Source organism: Brachyistius frenatus, unplaced genomic scaffold (assembly GCF_029030835.1).
Source record: "Brachyistius frenatus isolate BFR_SWC_R1_liver_20210118 unplaced genomic scaffold, ASM2903083v1 Contig_116, whole genome shotgun sequence".
NCBI classification, from domain to species: Eukaryota; Metazoa; Chordata; class Actinopteri; family Embiotocidae; genus Brachyistius; species Brachyistius frenatus.
In genome coordinates, this window is record NW_027210715.1 from 900942 (window position 1) to 925832 (window position 24891).

General features: G+C 39.8%; 2 protein-coding genes and 1 non-coding gene across 3 annotated transcripts; all 3 read left to right on the forward strand.

Moving 5' to 3' along the window:
• Positions 1-780: 780 nt before the first annotated feature.
• ankrd16 (ankyrin repeat domain 16) lies at positions 781-7186 on the forward strand. Its single transcript, XM_069713133.1, has 7 exons — positions 781-1230; positions 1897-2117; positions 3296-3338; positions 3750-3858; positions 3965-4126; positions 5341-5419; positions 6203-7186. Exons 1-7 carry the CDS (start codon positions 893-895, stop codon positions 6364-6366), a joined length of 1116 nt encoding a protein of 371 aa, XP_069569234.1. The 5' UTR covers positions 781-892; the 3' UTR covers positions 6367-7186.
• On the forward strand, positions 1328-1415 carry trnay-gua (transfer RNA tyrosine (anticodon GUA)). The gene is given in 2 exon segments: positions 1328-1364; positions 1380-1415. It is a non-coding gene; the product is annotated as a tRNA-Tyr (tRNA).
• A 1881-nt stretch (positions 7187-9067) lies between the features above and the next one.
• gdi2 (GDP dissociation inhibitor 2) lies at positions 9068-24536 on the forward strand. The gene is made up of 10 exons (XM_069713132.1): positions 9068-9211; positions 16068-16175; positions 16531-16630; positions 16791-16925; positions 17017-17215; positions 17338-17469; positions 20031-20130; positions 20709-20880; positions 21257-21456; positions 23285-24536. Exons 1-10 carry the CDS (start codon positions 9167-9169, stop codon positions 23435-23437), a joined length of 1344 nt encoding a protein of 447 aa, XP_069569233.1. The 5' UTR covers positions 9068-9166; the 3' UTR covers positions 23438-24536.
• The last annotated feature ends 355 nt before the right edge of the window (positions 24537-24891 follow it).

Consider the following 24891-nt stretch of genomic DNA (forward strand, 5'->3'; position numbering starts at 1 on the left):
ATCTCACCTATCTCACCCAATCACAGCCGTGTTATGGGAAGACCCATTTCTGCGGTAAAACCAGTATACAGTACAGTACAGTACTACCTGATCAAGGGTTATTAGGTGGCTGAAGTAGCCTGGAAATTACTCTTCGTCACTCTTTTTTTTAACTGTGACCTGTGTGATACAATTACAGCGGCACTTATTGCTAATACTAAGTAAACAATATATAAATTCATATTCTTTCAGGAATTACTGATCTAAACAGTTTGAGTTATTTGAACAACCAAATCGCACGTTGTCACAATAACTACATTATCCATGATGCAAAGCGCGCTGCTCTGCCGGAAAGAACAAAGGGTTAGTCCGTGGTGACATTTGTTAGATAGGCTTCGGTTTGTTTGTTTGTTTATCTATTTTTGTCAGTTTTGCCCATTTCTTTTATTGGTATACTCTTGTATGTTGTTCTACTGTCATTTATATTACTTTTATACGGTTAATTGACAGATTTGATCTAATTGTAGTCCTGGCATAGTCCAAGGCAACTTGTAATACAGCTATTCACATTTATAGCTTCCTAAAACGTATATGTATCAATCCTATATATCGCTGTTGTTTTATTTATTTTTTTATCTTGTAATGCTTTCCTATGTGAAATACCAAATAATGTCTCATAGACAGATTTAACCAGAGATACTGATGATACAAATCATGGATTTATATCTTTTTGGTTAGGTGTACAGTGTAAGGTCATGGTTGGTCATTTAATTGGTAGCCTATCCGTAAGTAAGCGTGAAGCTGGTAAACACGTTCACCGAGCACGTCCGTGACCGTGCAGAGGAACTATTTCTCTTATTTTCTTCGGTGAGTTACTGTGTGCTCCAGCAGCAGCTGTCCACTTCTCGCCAGCATGGATGAAAACACTTTAAAACGGCTAGTGAAGCTCACTCAGGGTGGACAGTTAAGCTCGCTGGAGAAACAGATAACATTAGGCGGCTCGGCGGCGGTGCAGGCTGTCAGCTGCGAACACGTTGGCCGGTCAGGAGACACCTTGCTGCACTATGCTGCCAGACATGGACACCTGGATATTGTGGAGTATCTAATAAATCGGCTGGGCGTGGATGTGGAGGTGTATAATAGTGACTACAAAAGGCCGCTTCATGACGCCGCCTCCATGAGCCACAAGGAATGTGTTCGCTACCTGCTACGAAAAGGAGCTAAGGTGGACAGTCTTAAGAAGGCTGACTGGTGAGTACGCATTAATATAGTGACGAGTAAATAAACGATGTACGTGGCGCCCTCTGGTGGGGTTTTAGATCAACTGTCTAGTGGACGGTGTCATCGCCCTTCGATAGCTCAGTTGGTAGAGCGGAGGACTGTAGCGGTGTATTGCTGATATCCTTAGGTCGCTGGTTCGAATCCGGCTCGAAGGAGGGAATTTTTGACTTACTAAGGTTTTATAAACTCTTTTATAATATAGTCAATAACAATTTTTCATATTTTAAAAATAATTCTCCATGTATTTTGTATTGTTTTCTTCTGTATCTTGATACACAATAATATGTTTATTTTTATTGCAAACTACTAAAATCAAAGTTTCTTCTTTTATTCTTTTTAAGATTATTTTTGGGCATTTCTATGCCTTTTTTTGACAGTGACAGTTGAGATAGACAGAAAATAGGAAGAAGAGAGTTGAGGAATGACATGCAATGAAGGTCCGCCCGCGAATCGAGCAGGGACAGCTCGAGGCAAATGCCCGGATGTAAACCCTATTACTCGGATACTTGATTATGTCATAATTGATCAACTGAGAAACTTGGAAGATTCAAATATGTTATACCATTTGAATGACGTGACAAAATGTACAATTCCTTGTTAATTTTTTGCAGCTGAGGTGACTGTCTTCTCTCTCAGGACTCCTCTGATGATGGCCTGCACTCGAAGGAACCTTGAAGTGATCCAGGAGCTACTGAGCCATGGTGCTGACCCCGCACTGAGAAACAAGGACGGCTGGAACTCCTTCCATATTGCCTGCAGGGAGGGGGATCCGTTGGTCATACAGCACCTACTTCTTGCCACACCAGACATCTGGAGGACAGTGAGCAAGACGCGAAGAACACCATTGCACACTGCGGGTAAAACTTTCTCACATCCCAAGTTCTAGCTTGTGGACATGGGACATGATTTTGGATCTCTAGGACTGCTCTGTTCAACCTGCACAATAATGTCAAAATTAGAATAAGACTTGGTCACGTGCGTAGGTACGTCCAAGACGGCGGATGTAACCACATGCATGGGCACTTCCAAGATTGCAGATTTAACCAGTGGGTATTTCCAAGATAGCCAATGTCGTCACATGCGTATAATCATGTGATATGGCTGCCGTGGCACAGCCTAGTTAGCAATGAGATGGCGTAGAGCAGTTCTGAACTAAATCACGTGAAAATATGGGCAAATTGTGGCACTAACGACCTTCCATACAGCACTGTATTAGAGTAGAAAGAAGAAAGAGAGTGGAGAAAAAGAGTATTACACAGTAACGGGACCTGGTCCTCTGTTAAACTTACAGCGATAGCGATGAAGATTTTTAGAACACAATCACAAAACCTTTCTAACAGAAAGCTTTGTCAACTTTGATGAAGGACAGCAGCGGCTTTCCTTCTCCCTCGTGAAGACGGTTATTTGTGTCTTCCTTCTGTAGTAATAAAGTCTAAGCCTGTCAGCCTGGCAGACACTTTTACTGAAAAGCTCAAACGTTTTGTTGCCTCTCTCCTCGCAACAATGTGAGTTGCACAAGGAAAAGAAAGAATAGAAGTGCGCTTTGGAGACATCATGACCGTGTCACAGGGTTATCCTGCTTGGAGACGAAAGGTACTCCCCAGTAAGATACCAGCGCTCTCAACCACATCAGACTTTACAGCTCTGGTAACACAAAGACTGATGGAGTGTGTCGGCGCTGTATTCAGGCTTTGAATTCATGTCGACCTCTCATTTGATTCCCTCGCATGGCGGCTCCAAAGTCTACTTTAGTATCTCTATGCTGTTGTTGTCCTTCCTTTTTCCTTGTGTCGCTCCTGCGGGAATTGTTGAGTTGTTGGGTTTCTCTCATTAACTGTTACTATGTGAAGTTACTATGTTAAGTTCCCTGAGATGATTTTTGTTGTTGTGATATGGCACTATATAAATAGAGTTGAATTAAACTGCAATAAATAGTGGCTGAATAGCTACACCTGGTATGCACCAAAATATAAAATTCACAAATTTAGCATTCATTGCCAGATTATAATTGATACTTTCTCTGTTCATTTTACAGCAATGCACGGCTGCGAGGAGGTTGTTAAGATCTTGCTGGAGAGGTAGGTTAAAATTTTGTATGTGGAATACTTTCCCAAAAACAAATTGTATGTAAAGTCAGATTTCTAAAATGTTCCAGTCAGCTATGGATATGTGACTTTGGTTATATGCATCCCTGGACCTTTTCCACAGAATTGCCAGCTCAAAATAATAAATACAAAAGATGACACTCAGAAGTGTGAATGTCAGTGTGACCTAGGGGTTGCTGGTTAAATCTCCAGTTTGGCAGGATAAATGTGAGTGGGGAAAATTTAAGTGAAGGACTCATTTGTGCCACTGAAAAAATTCCACATTCTGAAATTTATGACTTTTTTGGAGGGAATGTTTGGTCTGCACTTTTAAGCTTGATTATCATTTTCAGCCTACATATTACATTTGTCTGTCTGCCTCCACCTCCACCGGCCTTCTTCCAGATGTGGCTACATCCCAGACAGCACCGACAGCTGTGGAGTCACTCCTTTTATGGATGCTGTAAGGAACGGACACATCTCTGTGGCCCGGCTGCTTTTAGAGAACCACCAGGTAGGTATACAAGCGAAGCATTCCAATGCGATAACGTTTCATTGCTGGTATAGACATTTTAAAGTGACGTGTACTCTCTTCACCTCACCTGTGTGTGTTTTTATAGGCTTCTCCAACAGCAGCTGACATCCTGGGGACTCAGCCGGTGCACCAGGTCGCCGTCACAGGCCAGGAGGAGGCTCTGCGTTTCCTGGTGCAGAACCTCAGTATAGACGTGAACCAGAGGGCGACTGACATTCAACTCACTGCCCTCCATTATGCTGCAAAGGTTAGATCAACGATTCGGTTAGTGGTTGAAATAGTTTGCTGAATGCAAAGGGTAAATGGTGAAAAAGGTCAAACATTATTGGATAAATGGTTGAAACTGTTAGCTAAAAATGAATTGTGGAATCTCTATAAGTAAAAGATAACTTGTTGATGTTGTTAGTTAAAGTGAAATGAATAAACAGTAAAAAAAAAAAAACATAACTGAAATGAATGGATAAACGGGTGAAATTAATTGCGGTGTTGATAAAGGGTACTTGAGTTGATCCAACAGACCTGCAGCAGTATGTCTGATAAAAAGTTGGGAATCTGGGGGTTATATCACGAATTTATTCAGACAAAATTGCTTCCTCCAATTCAAATAGGTCCTAATGATTTAGTTATTTCTATTTGATTAAATAAAGTAAGTTAAATGTCCTGTCATGGCTTGTACTGGCCCCTTGAATAAGGACCATGTGACCTGATAATTAGACCAAATAGTTTAAAGGTAATGTTTTTCCACTTTATTACTGAGTGTGACAGTTTGTTCTTGCCATTTTTTCTGTGTGGCAGGTTTTTTGGGGGGCATTTTTAGTGAGTGATAGATCTTTCCAGTAGCAGTTACCAGCTGCAGTTAACATTTTTCACATTGATGGAAGAAATATGCTGCTTTATGTATTATACTCAGTCAATTTAAAGCAACCTGTACGGTTCCCAGTTTCCCGCCATTTGGTTCTAGCACAGAAAGACGGCCACCTTATTCTTATTCTTGCCTATTTGACCTATCCCAGTCACTGAATATAAATCTGAGATGTTGGCAGTTTAGATTCAGGTTGATACCAGGTTCAAGATTTAAGATTTCTTTTTTAAACTATTAGTGATCCACCAAATCAGATTAATTATAGATTACATTAATCAGATTAATTATAACAAGACTGAGTCAATTACAACACGTGCAAATGAAAAGGGATCAGTATGAAGGCAGTAAAGCAGTGCTCTTGATTTTAATGATGAATAGACAGTGATAGACAATTTATATAGATATACATAATGCTAGTATTTAGGTAAAGAAATTATGTAAAGGAGGAAAAATTTTTTTTTTTTTTTTTTCATGATTTGCCCATTTTGGCATTAGAAAGTCCTGAAGTTGTTTTTTTTTTTTTTACCCAGAACAGAAGTTTCAGGAAAAGCCACAGTGACGGGGTCCCTAATATTTCCACTTTATTCTGCTTTTCCCAGGAGGGCCACACGTCGACTATAAAAACGCTGCTGGAGTTGGGTGCAGATCTTCATGTTCAGGACAAAAAGGGAAGAACCGGTGAGCAGTGTATCAGACCTCATTAAGTGTTGTGCATTTCGGCTGGCTGGTGTTCTTTTTTTTTTTTTTTTTTTTAATTAATATCAATTCATTATGTTTTTAAAAGCCTTATAGATTTTGTTCTCTAATATTAAATATTAGTGGCAACATCCTGAGGGACCATTTAGTTTGTGATAACACCCCAAAACGAATTCTAGTTCATCCAGACTGCGTGTGTGACCAGATAAAACAACAAACAAGCCCAAAGCCATCATCATTTTTTGCACAATTTTCAGTCATGCATGTCCTAAGGTTGCATTTATTTTTAAACTTTGAAAATCAACTTGCAGAGCCATTGGACTGCCGCAGATCAACACTCCATCACTGTAAACATACAGAATAGTCAGCCTTATTAATATTGTCATTGGTCATTTATGGTAAAGCTGTGTTACAGTTGACCTGAAAACCAGTTAAATTTGTTTATAAACTTTGAGGATGATGCATTCAAGAAACCAGAAGAGACCTCTGAAATTTGAGTCAGCTGCTGAATGGCATTCTATTTAACTTCTGTGTTAACATAAAAACAAACCAACAATAAAAATGATGAATAAATGGATGCATACAATGAAAAGGGTTATGTGATTTAGCAGCTGAAGAGTTCCCTTATCGGTCTGCATTTCCATTTGCATCAGATGATAATGTAAATCAGAGGACAAAACTCAATCAGTAATAAGAGGTAACTAAATGTTCACTGCACTGTTTACCATCCACTGCTCAGCTCCTCGTATTCTCTTCTCCTCTCAGCTCTTCACATGGCTTGCATTGGGCAGCACACAGAAGCAGCCAGGACTCTCCTGCTGCTCGGGCTCAAAGACTCCGAGGACGCATCAGGCACGACAGCACGGCAGCTCGCCAGGAAACCAGCTGTAGTGCAAGTGTTTGAATGTGGCCTGCCGAACACGTCGTAAATCTTAACACTTATTTGCAATTGGTTCTTAATAATTCATTCAAGAAAAAAAAAAAAAAAAAAAAGGAGCTGAAATATTTCCTTTTGGAAGTTAATTAGTTCTAGTTGTGTGGATTACAATACATCTTTGAGGGTTGTGGATTGGCATCTTTTCTGCAGGAGATGGTGTGCAGTGGGGTTTAGACATGATTGGACACGCTTCTGATCAGCTCACCCGATTGTATTTTGATACCATCATAAAACCTCTCGCTTGAAAATACAGTTCCTGGGAAGCGTGACACAAAACAAAACCGAAGCTTAAATGATCAGTCTGATAGTTCTTCTGTCTCTTTGGTTGGCTGGTGTGTGTTCCTTGTGTGAGTGTACAATCTGTAAAAACTAGTGTATGCTCTTGAATGTGTATGGATTAAAACATTTGTGTTAAAAAAAAAAAAGTACTTTTGTCTTTGCAATAAATATATTGATGAGTTTTTGCATTTTAAAATGAGATTGTAAAAGCAGTCCTCTATAGACTAATGTGAGACAAGAGTGACTAACACAGAAGCTTACTTTATTATTTGTCATTACTAAACAGGAGTGAGGCCCATGAACCAAGTTCACACTGGCAACTCAAATAGTGAAGGGAGACTATAGTGCATCATTACTACATTGTTCAGCCTAAACATTATTATGCTGTAACTCCTTTGAAAGTCTTACTCTTTGCCTTTCTCACTACAGCCTGAAAACATCATAACCAGTCACCTTAGTCAGAGTTTTTTATGTGAATAATCTGACTTTTTTTTAAAAATCTGATTTAGTGCGTAGCACAGATAAAGTAATTATAGTGGTTGACTTTGACATTCATGGGGATGTGGGTGGATGTGGATGTGGGTTGCCCACTAATTGTAAGGTCAGTGGTTCAATCCCCTGTCACCCTGTCCATGTGCTAAAGTGTCCTTGGGCAAGACACTGAACCTGAAGTTGCTCCCGATGGCAGCTAAGCACCTTGCATGGCAGCTCTATTGTCATTGGTGTGTTTGTGAAAGGGTGAACAGTAGGCAAAACAATTCAAATGCTTTGTAGACTGCCAAGGTAATGAGTGCAGACCATTTACAATGTTCATTGTTGGACTCCACTGACTTTATCAAAATTCTAATAAACCCCAGTCACTGTTTTGCTCTGACCTATGGCCTAGAAACTATACATTTATTATATATATCCTCAAAACCCTCTTGTTTTACATAACATTTACATTTACAGTAAAAGACTATGCAGCATTTGGGAAAACATTCCATTACAGTGGCTCTATGTGATATTACTATAACCAAATTTCAAGGAAGTGATTATTTATCTATGTGCCATGTTTCAATACAATGGAGGGCAGCTACCTCAACTTCACTTCCTCAAAAGTGGATTATCTTGTTGATAGTGCTGTTGCCTTAACAATGTTGAACCTCTGAAGAGAAAGTAATGAAAGAGAGGAAGCTAGCTCCTTAGTACAATTTGCAAATCTGCTCTATAAAGCAAACATTGCAAAAGCTGGAAAAGAAGTGGTGTTCCACTAATGTAGAAGACGTTCACCATGGGACGATAGTCTGATAGCATCACAGACTGTATGTAAAGTATAAGAAAGCCCTCCTTGATGTCAGGACCTCAAATTATTCATCGATAGAGGAACACAACTACAACCCTGCATTTCTCTTCAGCACTGTAGTCACGCTGACAAACAGTCACAGCTCTGTGGAGTCCTGTATTCATTTAGCTCTTACTAGAGATGATTTAGTGAGCTTCTTTACTAACTAAAGAATAGGCATATCCTTCCTACAGCTGTCACAAATGTTTGGTCAAACATTGGTCTTTGGAAACGTCTGTAGGACCTGTTTTGATTTGGAGTGCTTCTCTCCTGTCGATCTCTGGATGTTTTACCTCTTCCATGTTAGATCAGATCAATATATCCTCATTAACAGGGAATTTACTGCAGGACTTTAAAGTTGCTGTAATTAGACCTCAACTAGAGTTTTTAGCAAACTATACACCTATATTCAACCAATCTGTCAAAAAATCTGCTGCAAATCAATTAGTTTCTTTCTGTGAAAAGGATGTTTTTCCTTCCAAATGATGTGAGAATTGGGTTCCTCTCTGTTGTAAGGTTCTGTTGCAAGAACCTCACAATGTTAAGTGCCCTGAGAGGACTCATGCTGAGATTTGGCTCTTGAATAAAATGTAATTGAATTTGAATCTGGCCTATTTATTAATTGTCAGTGGGATTTCTTATAAAAAAAAAAAAGAAAAGAAAAAGAAAAAAGCATAGTTAAACCTATAGTATAGTCTATTTGTGATAGAGTGATCAGAATTTCTTCAATTTTCAGAAACCAACAAGACTTAATAATTAATTCCCGCAAATTGGTAAATATTATTGTTTAAAGGCTGGTTGTGGATTTTATGAGATGCACATTAAAGCTGTCATACAGTACGGTGCTTGTATAGGAAACAATAATAATGTGAAAAAGTTGTAATGTTTTAAAACATTCCTCGGAAATGTCTGGTCTCTTCTTGAGTTCTGCTTTCTGAAATAATCATACCATTTTCATACAGGAGTCAGACGACTCCTCTTTCAAAGTGATTTACGGGAGGAGAAGCCCCGCCCCTCCTCCGCCCTTCCCCCTCCTCTTCCCCGCCCCTCCTCCGCCCTCCCCCCACCCACCCCACCCCCACCCGTGGCGCCTGACGCGGAGCCGCAGCCCCTTCTCACTTCCAGCACCACAGATCTCCATTTTCTTCTTTCCCGATATTCAGGAGCGGAAGACTAAAGATTTGGAAAAATGAATGAAGAATACGACGTTATCGTGCTGGGCACCGGGCTCACGGTGAGAGACACTCAAACGACGCGATAGCAGCGCGGGGAGGATTGACAACCTGTTACCGACGCAGTTAGCGCTTCACCGGGCTTTACGGCCAGCGGGCCGAGCGAGCAGGGCTAGCGCTAAGTAGCTAGCTTAGCCGCTAACCAAGGGTGACAGACTTCATGTCGGGTAACGGAAACTGTGAGCTAAGTAGCTAACTCAAAATGCTATCAGATTAACATGACCAGCTCTTTACGCATACAAGATAAGTTTAAACTCTCAAGCTGTCGCTGTTGTTAGTAAGCGCCGCATTCATTGTAAATATAATTAGCGCGGTTACTTCCCCGGTTATGTTGAAATATTGTGCCAAATCCGGCACCTGGTCTCGGCCGTGATACGATTATAACGCGGGTGACAAATCCGCTAACGTTAGCCGTTAAGCTAACTAATTAGCCTGCAAACGCTGGAGTTGCCCCTCGTCACAGTTTCCCCCTGATTCATCTTTTGCTTAATAACCCAAGTTATTGACTTCATCTCAGTCATTTCTAAATGTAACAGATGCTGCCTCGTCTTTTGAAAGCGGTTACAACTCTTAACGAGCTAACGAGCTGTAGCTGCGTTAAGTTTCCGCTCAGCGCGGTGGAGTCTCCACACAGGGAAGTCCGGCGGAGCCACATGAAGCCACATGAAGCCACATGAAGCCACATGAAGCCACATGAAGCCGACTATCGCAGTTAGTAAATTGGAGTTGCTGTGGACCATGCAACCGTCAGTCCCTGATGCTAGCTGGAGACTGAACGAGGACATGTTAATGTCGTGTTCGCTCGCTTTTAAGACTCGTAACGCTGAATGTGAGGTGTCACTTCAGGAGGTTTTCTTAGCCGACGTGTACGGTTTGTTTATCTGGAAACTGCTTGCAAGTCTGTACCGTGTCATCGAGAAAACGACCCTCTGACAGGCCTCCTGACGTGCTGTCAGTTTTCTAAGGCGGAAGCATGTCACGGAAATCCCGTGATGACTTTAGGACTTTATTGCAGACCAATAAGCAACTTCCTGGCAAATCTAAAGGCACTAAATTATTGCATTTTCTGTACTACTGTTAATCTGGAAAACTTCTCTATACAAATCAAAGGCTATTATTAAATCTCTCAATGTAGCTCTGTTAATTTACTGAAAAGTAACATTTTGTTTTTGCCAGCAAACACTTGAGTTATAAAGCGCCTTCGGCCCAGAACAGGGAGGGTACAAACAGCCGGGCAGAAGGGTTGCTTAAAATTTGGTGGACAGGCTGTGGATTTAGCTCACATCTGGGTGTGGTCCCACCACCACCACCACCACCACAGACAGACGAACCAAAAGTACACTACTAGTACTTTGCAAGCTCAGTTTTGTGAGAGATGGTTGCCGGCCAGCCTGCAGACTAAAAGGCTGAAGCTGCAGTGTAGTTTTCACATGGTTTTACATCCTGCATGCAGTGACTTCACTTCTGCACATCTGCACATCTGCCACTATTCCCTTTTATGCTGACCACCAACACAAGTGCTGCTCACTCAAGATACACAGCATTCTTATAAGCCTATCATCAAAATTGTAAACAGCGCTGTCCAAACCAACTGTCAGTTATTTTGTTTGTATTAGATATTGCTTATACCATCCCATTCTGTTTTCTTTATTATTTATGTTTTCTTTACTTTTCTTTATATTAAATGTTTAACTGTAAAGACGATTTGTTTACAAGATATCAAACTACCCAAGTCCAGTCTGTTTCACAATATGATGCTGTTGGTGATCCCAAGTAAGCAGCTGTTAGCCTTCAGAAGAGAGAAGCGAATAGAACAGCAATCATGTGAGGAGAAAACCTACTAACATTGAAGCAATCCACCATTAATCAAGAAAATAATTGATTACCTAATTATAAAAAGTAGTTGTTAAAAATGTAAATATACCAAAGTATATACTCCAGATTTAGTGATATGGAAATTTGATATAACGATTATAGTGAACATTATTGTTATTGTTTTTATTATTATTGAGGTATTGTTGATACAAAGATAGTTGGTATTCCGTGTGCACATATTGTTCTCTTATTCTTGGATGTGGGCCGTACTCTACGTGATGTTCTGTCAGTCTTTGAAGACAACTGATATTCCCTCAAAGAGATATCGGCGTTACATATTTATTCGGACAGGATTCTATCAAACACTTTAAATGTAGGTTATTTTATTTGGGATGTCCCCATCATGTTTTTTTTTGCTCACAATCCAAGTCATTTAATATTGAGTGTCTGCTGATGCCGGGTTCTGATCACTACATAATATAGCTGCAAAGTGCACACGTTAAGTTTATTAAAATTAGTCAAATCGGTTCAATGTATATGCTTGACAATCGAATATATCGCTAATGCAATAAGAAAAAAATTAGTGTATCTAAGTTTTTTTTTTTTTCCCCACAATTATTTTAACAAAATAAGCAAGTTTTCTCTCTGTAAATAGTCTCTGTAGTTCAACGTGAATGACGATAGTGATAATGAGGGTTGAGAATTTGACTTCAACAGAATACCCAGCAGGCTCATGCAAATTTATACCGTGAACTTTCAGTTCCTCCATCTTTATCTGAAGCCGTTCTGTCATTTAAAGGAGTTGGTGTCTCCTCTAATAAGCACACAATCTAAAACTGCCCATCTGTGACTTGACAAGCAGGTTTGGTCTGAACTGAACTTGACATTCACAGTCAATACAAATAAAAATCACAATAACACTTTGTCACAGTTCCTGAGTGAACTCAGTTACAACTCAGTGTAATTCGTTATGTGTTTATTTTTTTAAGTGCCTTTTCAAATTAGTGGCATTTAATGCAGCTCTGTTACTCCCACATCGGTAATGCCATCCATGACAATTGTTTGTCAGCTGTGTAAAACAATGGATCGGGGCCAGAAAACCTCTGTTGTGATTTGCCCCTGTATAAATCAAATTGAATTGAATTGAATAGATGGGACCTTTTTATCTGTTATAAATATGTTGATCAGCATAGGACATTCTTATATTTTATAATTAGTTATGTCATTTACATTTAGGAAGATTAACACTGTTTGAAAACAACAGTCGTGTGATGCAAGTTAATTCTGGAGCATATGAAAGTTCAGAATGAGCGACTAAAAGTAAATGATGGCTACCTAGCAACAAGTGAACACCAGGTGGATGGAAACGCTCACTCAGTGGTTGATGCATCATTAACTTTATTTTAACCAAATAGAGCTATAAAATTCTGTCATAAAACATCAAACTTCCTTTAAATCTAGCACATTTCATTCTAATTTTATAAGTTTATCACATGGTTTGCATTATAGAGCTTTAATCTGCAGACCTCTGTAGTGCGCTAAACTGCAACACAGCAAACCACAGTACACTTTTACACTGCATAGTACAGTATGGTTAGTTATTTTCATTATTGATCTGTATCAGTTTTGTTTTTGTTTTTTAAAGAAATGAAAAAATGATCTATTATTTAGATAATTTTATATCATAAAATTGTAAAAAATACCAGTCAGTTTTTCCAAGATGACGTCCTGGGTGGTGTTCAGAAAGGTTTGCGACTCTCGTATCGACACCTTGACTTTGATACCGATTCCTGAACAATACTTTTATTGATTCTAATTTTACAAAACTCATTCCGGCAATCAGAGAATTATACCGAAGATTACAGTACAAATCTTGACTTTTTATGCAGTTTAGAGAGGGACAGTTGAACTCTGGTTACTTTCTGTAGCCACAATTTACAGATGTCACCTAAACGCTTCATGCAGACTGTTGGTAGATGCTAACATTTATAGGTGCCCCCAACACTTCACATAAAGGTTAGCGGTAGATGGTAGTTAGCTTGCTGCACGCAGAGATGCCTCTCCTTACGCAGTCACTGCAGCGCACGAGTCAGACAAGTATGTGGCCAAAAATCTGTTTCAAAAGAGTGAAAGCGTTCTAATTAAGAATTTACTCAAATTTAACCAATGTGATTTTAATCTACGCGGCGGGCTGCACAAGTAGAGCCTATGTATGGGATACGCTGGTCCGCTGACGCACATCTAATTTGCTTTTGCTTAAAGGTAGCAAAAGTTATAAGTCTTAAAGATTTATTTGCGTGGATGAACTCTTAAGTATACAAATTTGGTACCGGATGACAAGGTATTTTCCTCTTCTAGATAGTATTGAAGCAATCCAGTAGGTGCCTTTCAAATATTGAAGTTTGGTACCAAACCATAGTCAGCAGTCTACAACCCAAAAACACTGAACAGCGGATCACATCTGAGCACATACTGTAAGTGGTCATCGATTGATACATTCCTCTAAACTTCCACCTCCGGGAAAATCCTCTGGACGGTCATTTTATGTATTTTTTTTTTTGTGTGTCTTTGTCGAGCTCAGTGGATTAAAGTCCACCTTGTGATTTTCAACACTTGAACACTGCAGTAAAATCAAAAGCGTGGATTGCCATGCTCTGTGACATCCTGTCATGTGATTGTGTCCTTGTAGAGAGCCTTCCCTGTTAGACTTTGCTGCCTCTCACCCATCCTCTTTGATTTTTATGGGTTTTATATGCTGAAAATTAAACTGGGACTTTGACTTTGCAGCTAATGTTTTATATTGGGTCCATCTTCTGCCTCACTGCACACTGGAACGGTGTGTTTTCCCCTTTGTCAGCATGGCCACTACTGTCTGCCCGAGGTAGTGATGACTAGGTTGCCTCGGGCTCTCATGCATTTATGTAGACAACAGCAGGTCCGTTTCAGTTGCATGTCACTCAACAGGATGGACAGTGACACATCCGAGCTGCTGTCTGCCCTAAAGCTTGATCTGTTCTCTGATTGCATGTCCTTAAGTAAGTGGCATTGCAAGATCATAGAGTCAGAGAAGCATTTACAGGTTGTTGTTTTATTTTACTGCAGCATGTTATTTTAGGAGTGCATTGACGGAGAAGCTAGCTCTGTAGAAAAGTACGAAAATATAGAAAAGGAGTTGTTACATTGCAGTGGTATTAAGATGTCTTAAAAAGTCAAACTTATTTTAGAAGACTGGTAGAAAAAAATAGTTGGCTCATTGTTAATCATGACTACCAACCCTTTACAGAGAATATGGCTCTCTTCATCTTTCTGTGGGGGAAACTGCACATACGCTATGAAGAATGAGCTATTAAAGCTAATAGTTGTTTGTATTTGGTCAAAAACAAATTTAGCGTCGTTGCGGTTTTTTGTGGTCAAAAGAATTTCCGGTGAGAAAGTCTCACAGCATTTAACTTTAGCTTTTCGCCTCTTAGCTTTATCGTTTCTTTCTTTTATTTTACATTTTCATTTCATCGTTTCATTTTGGTTGCTTCTCAGTTTGTGGGATTTGACACCTGCAATTGAGATTGATTGAAATGTGTTTGTTGAATCGTGGCCACCTGTCACGGTTCTATTGTCATTCGTGGTACAGCTGCTCCTACTTCCTGTGTGTCACAGAAAGTGAGAGTAGCTGACATCTTCCCATGACAGGGATGATGTGTTTTTGTGATTTGTCATGAGAGAATCAAGTTATACTATATACCCCTTGGTAATGAGATTTAGTTTAGTTGTAAAACTTGCTATAAAACCCAGTCACATTACCGAGCCTATGAAACTGGAAATACTTGTGAAAGCTTCTCCTAGTTTTGCACAAGCATGTCAAGCATTAATGCTTGAAAGGGTGCATCAGAACGGAATTCTCGTGTCTGCCAAAATCTGACCGTACTGTTCTTTCAGATTAACCAGTGTGCTCAAAGCCATGTTTTTACATTAGCTCAAGGAAAAACTACTCGTGCATCAGTTCATAATGATTGTGAGGGTTTTACGTTTGCAGCATATTGTTCGTAAACAAGTCGAATGAAATGAACTAAATGAATGTCCACGAAGACACAAGCAGTGTATTCATAATTATCTTAGACTAACTAGTAAAGCGAGCAATGCAGTTTCAACTTTAGAAATTGGAAAACAAATAAATACACTTGGCACAGTGTCGTGTACTGAATGGTTCCAGTTGAATACAAATACTGTTCAACGGTTTTGATGAAAATTAGATCGTAGCAATACACTGTATTTGAAAATGGACATCGCTTCTGGGTCTGGAAAATGAGGCCTTAAAGTGCAACACAGTCTAGGATTAGATGTGATGTTTGGGGGCGTGTCCGTTAGATGGACAGGCCTGTGGGCCAGTCAGGTTTCTGCTACAGGTGGGCGGGTGAAGTGTCCCCAGAGGGCGAGACAGACGATTGTAGCTCGTTTTCTACCTTCTTGTGGTCAAAATGAAATGTTGGTTGTGTTTTATTCAATTATTTTGTTTGATTAGGAAAGTTAGAATCTGCCAATATAATTTACAAATTTACCAAAGTTGTGTTTCTTTGTCCTCCTCCTCATAAACAACTGTTTGTTTTAACGTTAATGTGCGATGTTCACGTGAAGTTGAAAAGACTTTCTTATAGCAAATGATGTTTCTAAAATGTGATCACCTTTGCTGCACTGTTAAGGAAATCTCAATCAGTAGAGGAGTCTCCGATGTTTCGTCTCACTGACTTTCAAGAGGCCGGTTTAATGAATAATGTGTGTGCACTTGTCCTGGTGCTCTATTCCAACTCGCTTGGCATGCAGCCAAAACTGTTGATCTCCACACATCAGAGATTGAGAAGCCACAAATATTCCAAACATGGACCATGTTTACGAAAATGGCAGCTACACTGAAGTAATTCCTTTTAAATAGTATGCATGTTGATACAAGCTGAGTGCAGTGTCAGTCATATTTAAGAAATCACGATGGAAAAAAAGACATGCAACAATAAGCCGTTCATTTAGTCCTATTTTGTTTTTCTCTTTCAACAGGAATGCATTTTATCAGGCATCATGTCAGTGAAGGGCAAGAAGGTTCTGCACATGGACCGCAACTCCTACTACGGAGCTGAGAGCGCCTCCATCACTCCTCTTGAAGATGTAAGTTGACCTCTGACCCCTCTGATTTGACTTTGTTACACTGAAGAGGTCACATTGGTGAAATTGTAAAAAAAAAAAACCTTCTCTTTTGACAATTTTACAACTTTTACTTTGCATCTAATGGCATTTTTTTTTAATTATTTTTTTTAAGCTGAATGAACCTCATTCTGAACAAACTTGGTCACCTTGTACCTTCAGCAGAGATTTTGTTTTTATGAAAATAATATTATGAATAGTATATATATATTTTTTAAGTTAGTCCAGCTGGAGTGGTTATGTTGCTTTCTGAAATTCTCCTCCGATGGAACTCTTGAGTTGTTTGCTGTGAATCATCTGTTTCGGTGTCTCCCTGCAGCTGTTCAAGCGCTTTAACCTTCCTGGAAACCCTCCTGAGTCGATGGGAAAAGGTCGGGATTGGAATGTGGACCTCATCCCTAAATTCCTTATGGCTAATGGTAAACTTTCATCACTCACCTGTAATATCATGCAGTTTTATATCGTCACTTAAACCTGACATTTAGGGGCAGTACACCAAATATCTGCAGTACATCTTTAATTCTCACATTTTGATGAATGTCTTTATGCCAACACCAATGTTTCTATTTCTTTGTACAGGTCAACTGGTCCGCATGCTGCTGATCACACAGGTGACTCGCTACCTGGATTTCAAAGTGATCGAAGGCAGTTATGTGTACAAGGCAGGCAAAATCCATAAAGTCCCCTCTACTGAGACTGAAGCTCTGGCATCCAGTAGGTCTTTTAAATTCCTGTACAGTTTGGTCTAAAGCTTGGTTTCCACTGGTGCTGTGGGCTCAGTCAAAGTCCAAACTTTGTCTTCTAGGTCTGATGGGGTTGTTTGAGAAACGCCGCTTCAGAAAGTTCCTGATCTTCATCGCCAGCTTTGACGAGAACGACCCCAAGACTATGGAAGGCGTTGACCCCAACAAGACGACGATGAGGGCCATTTTCCAGAAGTTCAGCCTGGGCCAGGAGGTCATCGACTTCACTGGCCACTCCCTCGCACTCTACCGCACAGATGAGTCAGTCTTTTTGTTTTTTTCCTTCTTGTTCTATGCATATTGTTGTGATGCTATCAACCCCTCCCAGCCTCATTAAACTGTACAGTTTGTAAGTTTACATGTTCTTGCTTTTGTCTGCACAGTTACCTGGATCAACCTTGCAACCAAACGATAAACAGGATAAAGCTTTACAGCGAGTCTCTGGCCAGATACGGCAAGAGCCCATACCTCTACCCACTGTACGGCCTGGGAGAACTGCCTCAAGGCTTTGCCAGGTAGGGGGACTCTCCTTTTGTTTCAAGTGTAATATTTGTACTCGGTGGTGTTCTGCGGCATTCAGTGAAATTCAATCAGCCAGAACAATAATTACTGTTCACAAGGTGGTTTAACTTCTTGAAGTAGCTCCGTGGAATTGACATCACGATAGTCATTAATGTCAATAACGGCACAGGAAATTCCACTTCCACTCTTATAGTTATTACTAGGATCACACAGTGTGCTTATACTTTTTGTTTGTTTTATGAATTAAGCCGCAAACAACAACCAGTCATGTGCAACCCTGCAAACTCCACCTTAATAGTTCCTGAGCCACCGTGAACCACCACCACTGGAGCATGAGCCTCATCGCCACCTGGACTTATCAAATATTAGTACTTTTTAAGACACCTCTCTGGAGGACTTTGGAGAGGGAGATATATGTTACAGACACTACATGATGGGACAGGTTTGTTGTTGGGCTCACTTATCAAGATGATCATTTTAATTAAAAAATTTAGTCATAATCACACTTCCTCTGACAGTCATCACCCAGTCAAGTCACATACATTATATGCACGCGTGTTTTAAGACTCCGTGTGACGTACACTTCCTGAGGATGTCATCATTTCCGATGTCACGTTGTGAATAAAAGTCCAGATGTCCACTTAGAAATTATCGATAAAAAGATGGTCCTTATAACTCCAATACTTGGCCAAGAATCACCACATTTTTATGTTTTCTGCAGTATTTAAATGGAGTGACAGCTGTCTGTTCGTCCATGGGTACATTGTAAACAGGAACTTTTAATAGCTAATAGCTATGCATATATTATCTATAAATGGGTCTGACTTTGCGACCACAAGTGTTACTCATTGAACACAAAGCAACATTATATTTAGAACTCGATTTTGCCACAAATGGGAAGGGTCAAGGAATTGGCATATCTCCTTAATTGCATCAACATAACTCATATTAGTGTACACGCATATCATAATTGTTTGGGCAATGTCCTGACATGTTTTTTGTTGCTGTTTTTGTTTGTTAGTTATTCACTTGTTTGAACAGATATTACAAATATTTACATGTCGGAAAATAAATTGCTCCCATTTTGCTGTTAACAGTTCCTTTTTGCACTGCATGAGTTCTCCATTTCTTTTCTTTTGTGAATGCATTGTGCGTCTGTAATTTTAAGATTTTCTTTCTGCATCGCTCGGCAGGTGTTTGCTGACACACACACACAGACTGGTTGTAGAGGTGGGCTGCTGGCAGGTAGAATTAGCCAGTTGGAGTAACTCTCATATGTGTATCATTCGATTGATTATGTGCTTCTCGATGCTCCATAACACCCCCCGTTTGTTACGCAAAGACCAAGCTGACATTGCCCCATGGGGTGGCCGACGTGGGTTGAATAATAGTTTTACATTCTCTATCAGTCACGTTAATCCCTCAGTTTCATACTCTGTGCACCATCCAACCTAAAGTTATGTTCGAGGCCCTCGCTTCATTGTTTCTTTGCGTAGTTTTGAGCTGTATATCCAACCTGCTTTTACTCTTTTTCTAGTTCATTATGCTTTATTGGTATTTTTGTTTTTCTAGCTGCAGCGTCAGGCCACTGGTAAAAACGATATGGAAAAAAAACATGTCATCAAACACATTCGAGTAGTCGTTAGGCGATATAGACCAAAAATCGGATCTCTAGATATTTTGGCTGAATGGCGATACACAAAATATATCTTGGTATTTTCCTCGACGTGGGCTAAATGTTCATTTCTTAGTCAAAGCCACATATGAGATGTTACAAGCCTTTTTATAAATACAGTGTGATTTAAAAAAAGAAGAAGCAGCACAGAGCACATTAGTATGGTTTTATGGAACCTTATTGGCGATGCAGCAAAATAATAATTTAGATCAATATAAATGCCATTCCCTCATTCTGTTTGTCGCTGAAAATAAATCGATGTACCGTAAAAAGTGGACGTATCACCCAGGCTTAGTACTCGTTCATCAAAATATTCTTCCGCTCCCAATTCTTAGTCAATGGAATATTTTATATCGTAGCAATGCACGTACTAAATACACTGATGTGGTTTTCGCCACCTGCCCACTGTGAGATTTAAGCAGACTTCTTCAGGGAGGATATATTATAGAGCTATATCATCTCAACTTGAAAAGTAGACCCTGTGAAGGGAAATGCTGAAATAATTCTGAAGAGAAGTTTTGTGATTTTCCTCTGAAATGTAGTTTCTAATTATTGACGTTCATCCATGGCATTTGGTCAGTGTTGCGTATGTTTCCACAGAAAGTCATGTCATTAGTCAAGCCATCAATTCAGCTTAAACAGTCCTGTATCACAATATTAATGTTGTTTAGTTTCACGCCACTCACTTACCATTCATTCTTATATTTTTATATCTCTCGATAGTAACATCTCAAATTGTGACCCAAAAATGTATTGAGTCATATTGACTACATCCATCTAAACCCCAGTGTAGCACCACAGCCAGTATCAATTTGTTTAAGTTAACAAGTGAGCAGTTGATCTTGGTTTTGAATGAACCGATTTGTCGTTGTATTGCAGGCTGAGTGCGATCTACGGTGGGACATACATGTTGAACAAGCCCATCGAGGAGATCGTGATGGAGAACGGAAAGGTGGTGGGAGTCAAGTCCGAGGGAGAGGTGAGCATGCTGGTCTCCGTATTATTCTTTACGTTTGTAAGCTAAGATTTGGTAGTTTCCTTTTTCTGAGTAGAAAGTACTCAAACCATTTTTTATGAACTATTTTTGCAGAGAGTAAAACTATAGTGTGGGATCATAAATCAACGTCCATTGCATTAAAGCTGTTGCCAAAGGACTTTACACAATGATGATGAAGCCTATCAGTCAGAAAAATCTCTTTGCATTTCACAGTGAATGGTTTTTAAATCTGGTGAGACATTCCCGTGCTGGCCAGTTAAAAGCATGCTGCTCGTTCTCTATGGGCGGAGCGTGCACACCAGAGGCTTACTCCGGCTCAACTGTCTGACTTCTGGTTTAGCCCTGTGCTAACTATACTCGCGCAGCCCTTCTACACTTTTAAAACATTACCTGAACGAATGGATGAAATTCTGAGCGTAAAATGAATCATTTCACGGAGGTTGAGACAGTCAAAACAATTCACCCACCATTTTACAGCTGTGATGGCATAGGCTGAGACTGTAATTCCCTTGGAATCAAACGTATCCCCTTGACTCCTTAGCTGTGTTTGCCCACCACAGATCGCGAGGTGCAAGCAACTGATCTGTGACCCCAGCTACGTTGTGGATCGTGTCAAGAAAGTGGGTCAGGTGATCAGAGTCATCTGCGTCCTGAGTCATCCCGTCGGCAACACCGGTGACATCAACTCTTGCCAGATCATCATCCCCCAGAATCAGGTCAACAGGAAGCACGGTGAGTGAGAAAGGACCAGACACTTTATAATTTTATTGAGACTCAATAATATCAATAATGAAAATGATCCTTACTTGTAGCCCAGCTTCAGTGTCTGAAATGACAGACTTGGTGGTAAATGTATAAAAAAAAAATAAATCCTGAGAGACCATTTTGGTTTGAAAAGCCTTTCTGCCTTTTGTAAGCAGTGTGGGTAGAGTAGAGAGTGCATGCGGAGAAAGCTGACCCCCCCCAAAAAAGTAACATTTGAAATGTCTAACAACTTCAACAGGTTTAGGCACTAACATAAAATTACAATATTTAATCTTCTCAGTCAAACCACCAGAAATGAACTTTGAAATGTTTTTTTTAATTAAGTTTTTTTTCCTCTTTCCAGACATCTACGTTTGTATGATCTCCTTTGCTCACAATGTGGCAGCCCAGGGTAAATATATCGCCATCATCAGCACCACAGTGGAGACAAACGACCCAGAGAAAGAGATCAAGCCCGCCTTGGACCTATTAGAGCCCGTCGAGCAGAAGTTTGTCAGCATTAGCGACCAATATGTGCCCACTGAAAGTGGCACTGAAAGCCAGGTATGATCAGTGAAATCAGATACAGCATCATATTGGTGTTTTTGCATGTTTTCGATGATTTACAAAAAAAAGGTCTACTTTACATAACTGACTGGATTTCACAGTTGTTTTTTTTTCTATCGTTTTATTTTTTGATGTACTTCAGTTTGAGGTGCAGACTCAGACCTTGTTTGAGAAAGTTAACACAACACAGTGAACAGTAAGCAACACATCCTTAAAACATAAAATGTCCTACCACTGTGACCTCCCCACAAAAATCAAGGACAGACACGTACTTTGATCCGCGCTGAGGAATTCTTAAAAGGTGTTTGATGTGTTTTCTCCTCTGCGTCCACATTTTTTTGCAAACTGGTTATCCGACCTTGAGAACAACCTCACATTTATTTGTATTAGTTGCCCTGTGCGGTTTTTAATCACTTTATTGTGGATGGAGATGGCGAATATGATCAGATTGGTTTTCTCCACTGCATCTGTGTGTATGGTGCCATTTGCTGAGTCTCACAGACGTTAAAGGAGGGGAGGAGAGTTGCAAAGTGCAGGCGAGCATCTCCGTTTGATCTTTTCTTTTCGTTTTTTCCAATACCAGTAATAAGCACTTATGAATGGTATGATAACTATCAATGTTTTCCTCCTTTTGTGACTTCTCATTACTGTTAAATATCTAATGGAAACATTAAAATGGCCACAAAAACTAAAACAAATGTAAGAAGCAGGGTTTTTATAATGCATACGGCCCTATTTATATGTTATATGCCAAGCCAAGGAAATTCATCTCTAAATTTATGGAGATCTTTATAAACGTTGTTTGTAATGTAGATATGTGATTTGTCATACATGGGTTAAAACATGCTCATTAGAAGAAAAGCTTGTTTTGAGGATTAACAGCAGCTATGCAGCATGATTTATGTAAAAATATTCTAAACTCCTTTCGACATGTAACACATCAGGTTCTGCAGATGAAATATACAGGAGGTCCACAGCAGTCTTCAGCATGAAGTTACCTTGGCAACAGTGTTGCGTAACACATTGTCTGGTTGGAGAGATAGTGACAGGAATTATAATTGGATTTTGCACACGTATTCATATTCTCTGTTTTCGTGCTTTAGTTGGCTCGAAGTGTTCACATCTAATGAAACCATTAAATTGGCTACACGTGTTGCTGTTATGTCAGAACATGCTGTCTCTTGCACCGCCGTGCTGTTTGCTGCCATCGTGTGTTAGCAGGGAAATGGGTCTAACGCGTTGCAAAAATATCCCAGCTATTTCCCAGCTGTTCCTTAATGTTTTATTTGGACTTTTTTTTACAAAATAACAAAGAAAAAACAAAAAACTAATTTGATGTCACAGTTTCTCAGTTGGCTTACAGTATACTGTGCTTGTGAGTGAACACAACATTTTTTTCTTGTGTTTATATTTTAGGTGTTACCAAATTAGTAGTTTGAGTAGTATGGAATAGAATTGAGTCTCAGCGCATTTGGTGGTCGATTTGTTAAGACGGCACTATTAGTTTCAAAATGAACCCGAGGTCTGTGGGGGAAAGACCTGGAAATGATTCCCTCGGGAGAGTACCAAGACCTGTGAATTTGGCTCTGGTAACATCAGGCAAACTAAATAATAAAGCTCACAATAGCCGGTACTGTTCAATTATATAATGCCCTGATCTGAGTTCAGCTCAGGACAGCCCTATTTCTTGTTTTTTGTTGTTGTCTCTTATTGACTTGAACATCGTTTAAGAATGAATACAATGTTATCTGACCTTTTATTGTTTTTAATCCATCTCAACGTGCAATGAAAGAAAACTCACTATTTGACATTTTGTCCCCATTAGATCTTCGTCTCCCGTTCATACGATGCCACGACTCACTTTGAGACCACCTGTGATGACATCAAGGACATCTTCCGGAGAATGACGGGCTCTGAATTTGACTTTGCCGAGATGGAGCGCGGGAAGCAGGACATCTTTGGCGACGCCGCAGAGTAGAGGGGGGACGCGACCGCAACACTCCTGATTATCGTGACAACGCTGCCGACAACTGAAATCTTACAAAAAATAGAAAACCTACACAATTATGTACACACCAATGGGCTGGCTGATTATCCAAGTATATGGTTTGCCCATTGACGGAGTTCATGATATATAGAAAGATATGATATAGTATTGTTGGAAAGGGTTCAGGGAGGGTGCTATGCTTTTTTTTTCAGATCACATTCAGGTGGATGTTGCACTATACACTGGTTAGGCCCAATAGACAGTTAATACCCTACATTCTTCTGATTCATTATATTAAGATGACGCGTAGTCCAAAGATGCCAAATCAATGATAATTCATAATCAATAGTATCTTACAGAGTGTGTGCGCGGAAGGGGTGGGGGGTTTGGGGGAGTCCAATTTTTCTGTCATCATGTAAAAGGTTCTGGAAGATGTTTATTATCTACACATCTCAGATGTTTGTCTCTGCAGGTATTTTTCATGTCAGGTTGAGAAAGGAGTGGTTCGGTGTTGTGTGTCTGTTTTATCATGTGAAGCAGCTGAGTCTTCCTTGCACTTTGCGGCCACTTAAGCACATTCAGGCCCAGCAAACAGCAAAGCGGTGCGAGGCAGTACCACAGCGGAGACTCAGCACTCACATCATACGGTCAGACTTTGTGAAAGAAATGTGGTTTAGTGGTGGGTGGGCTTGGCATTTTTGTGTATCCTTTTCTTTTTTTTTTTAAGCCCCCTATTGTCATCATACCCAAGCAGACAGTATACTGTAAGCCAAGCCACAGGGGCAAAATGTAGTTCAGCATCAACTACCTGAACCTGTTTTCAACAGCTTGAGTTACTATAATGCATCAAAGGAGATATATTAGTTCCTGTATTATGCAATCTGATGGGAAACCTGAGCATTAACAGCAGATCGATGGCAAATGTGGTTCACTGTAACTGCTTAAGAAGGACCAAATGTGTACTGCAGCAGTATTGAACTGATGAGAGCCCTGTGACATCTTCTGTTTTGATCAACTGAGAAAATATATCTTGGGCTCAAATGATTTCTGTACTGCAAAGTAAAAAAAACAAACTTTGTCAAAAACCAAAGCTGTGTTTGATCATTTTTCTTTCACGTTCAGCAAGTGTTTGTGAGGAAATGCCTCTGAAGTGAAATACATTTAATTTCCAAATAGTATTTTTAATGGAGATGCAGCCTCTTTTCTTTTTACACAGTTTTTATTTCATTTGCCAGGATTCCAGATTCACAACACAGATAGGAACATTTCATTTGCGGTTTGATTTTCCAGCTATGATCCACAATTAAATACAGATGAGCATTTGTCTCGGTATTCAATAACAAAACAGGAAATGCGTTTGAAAAGTTGATTGTAGACACAAAGGGTAGTTTACAGCAAACCACGAGTTTCACCTTGAGATATATTTGATGTTTCATGCATGATGT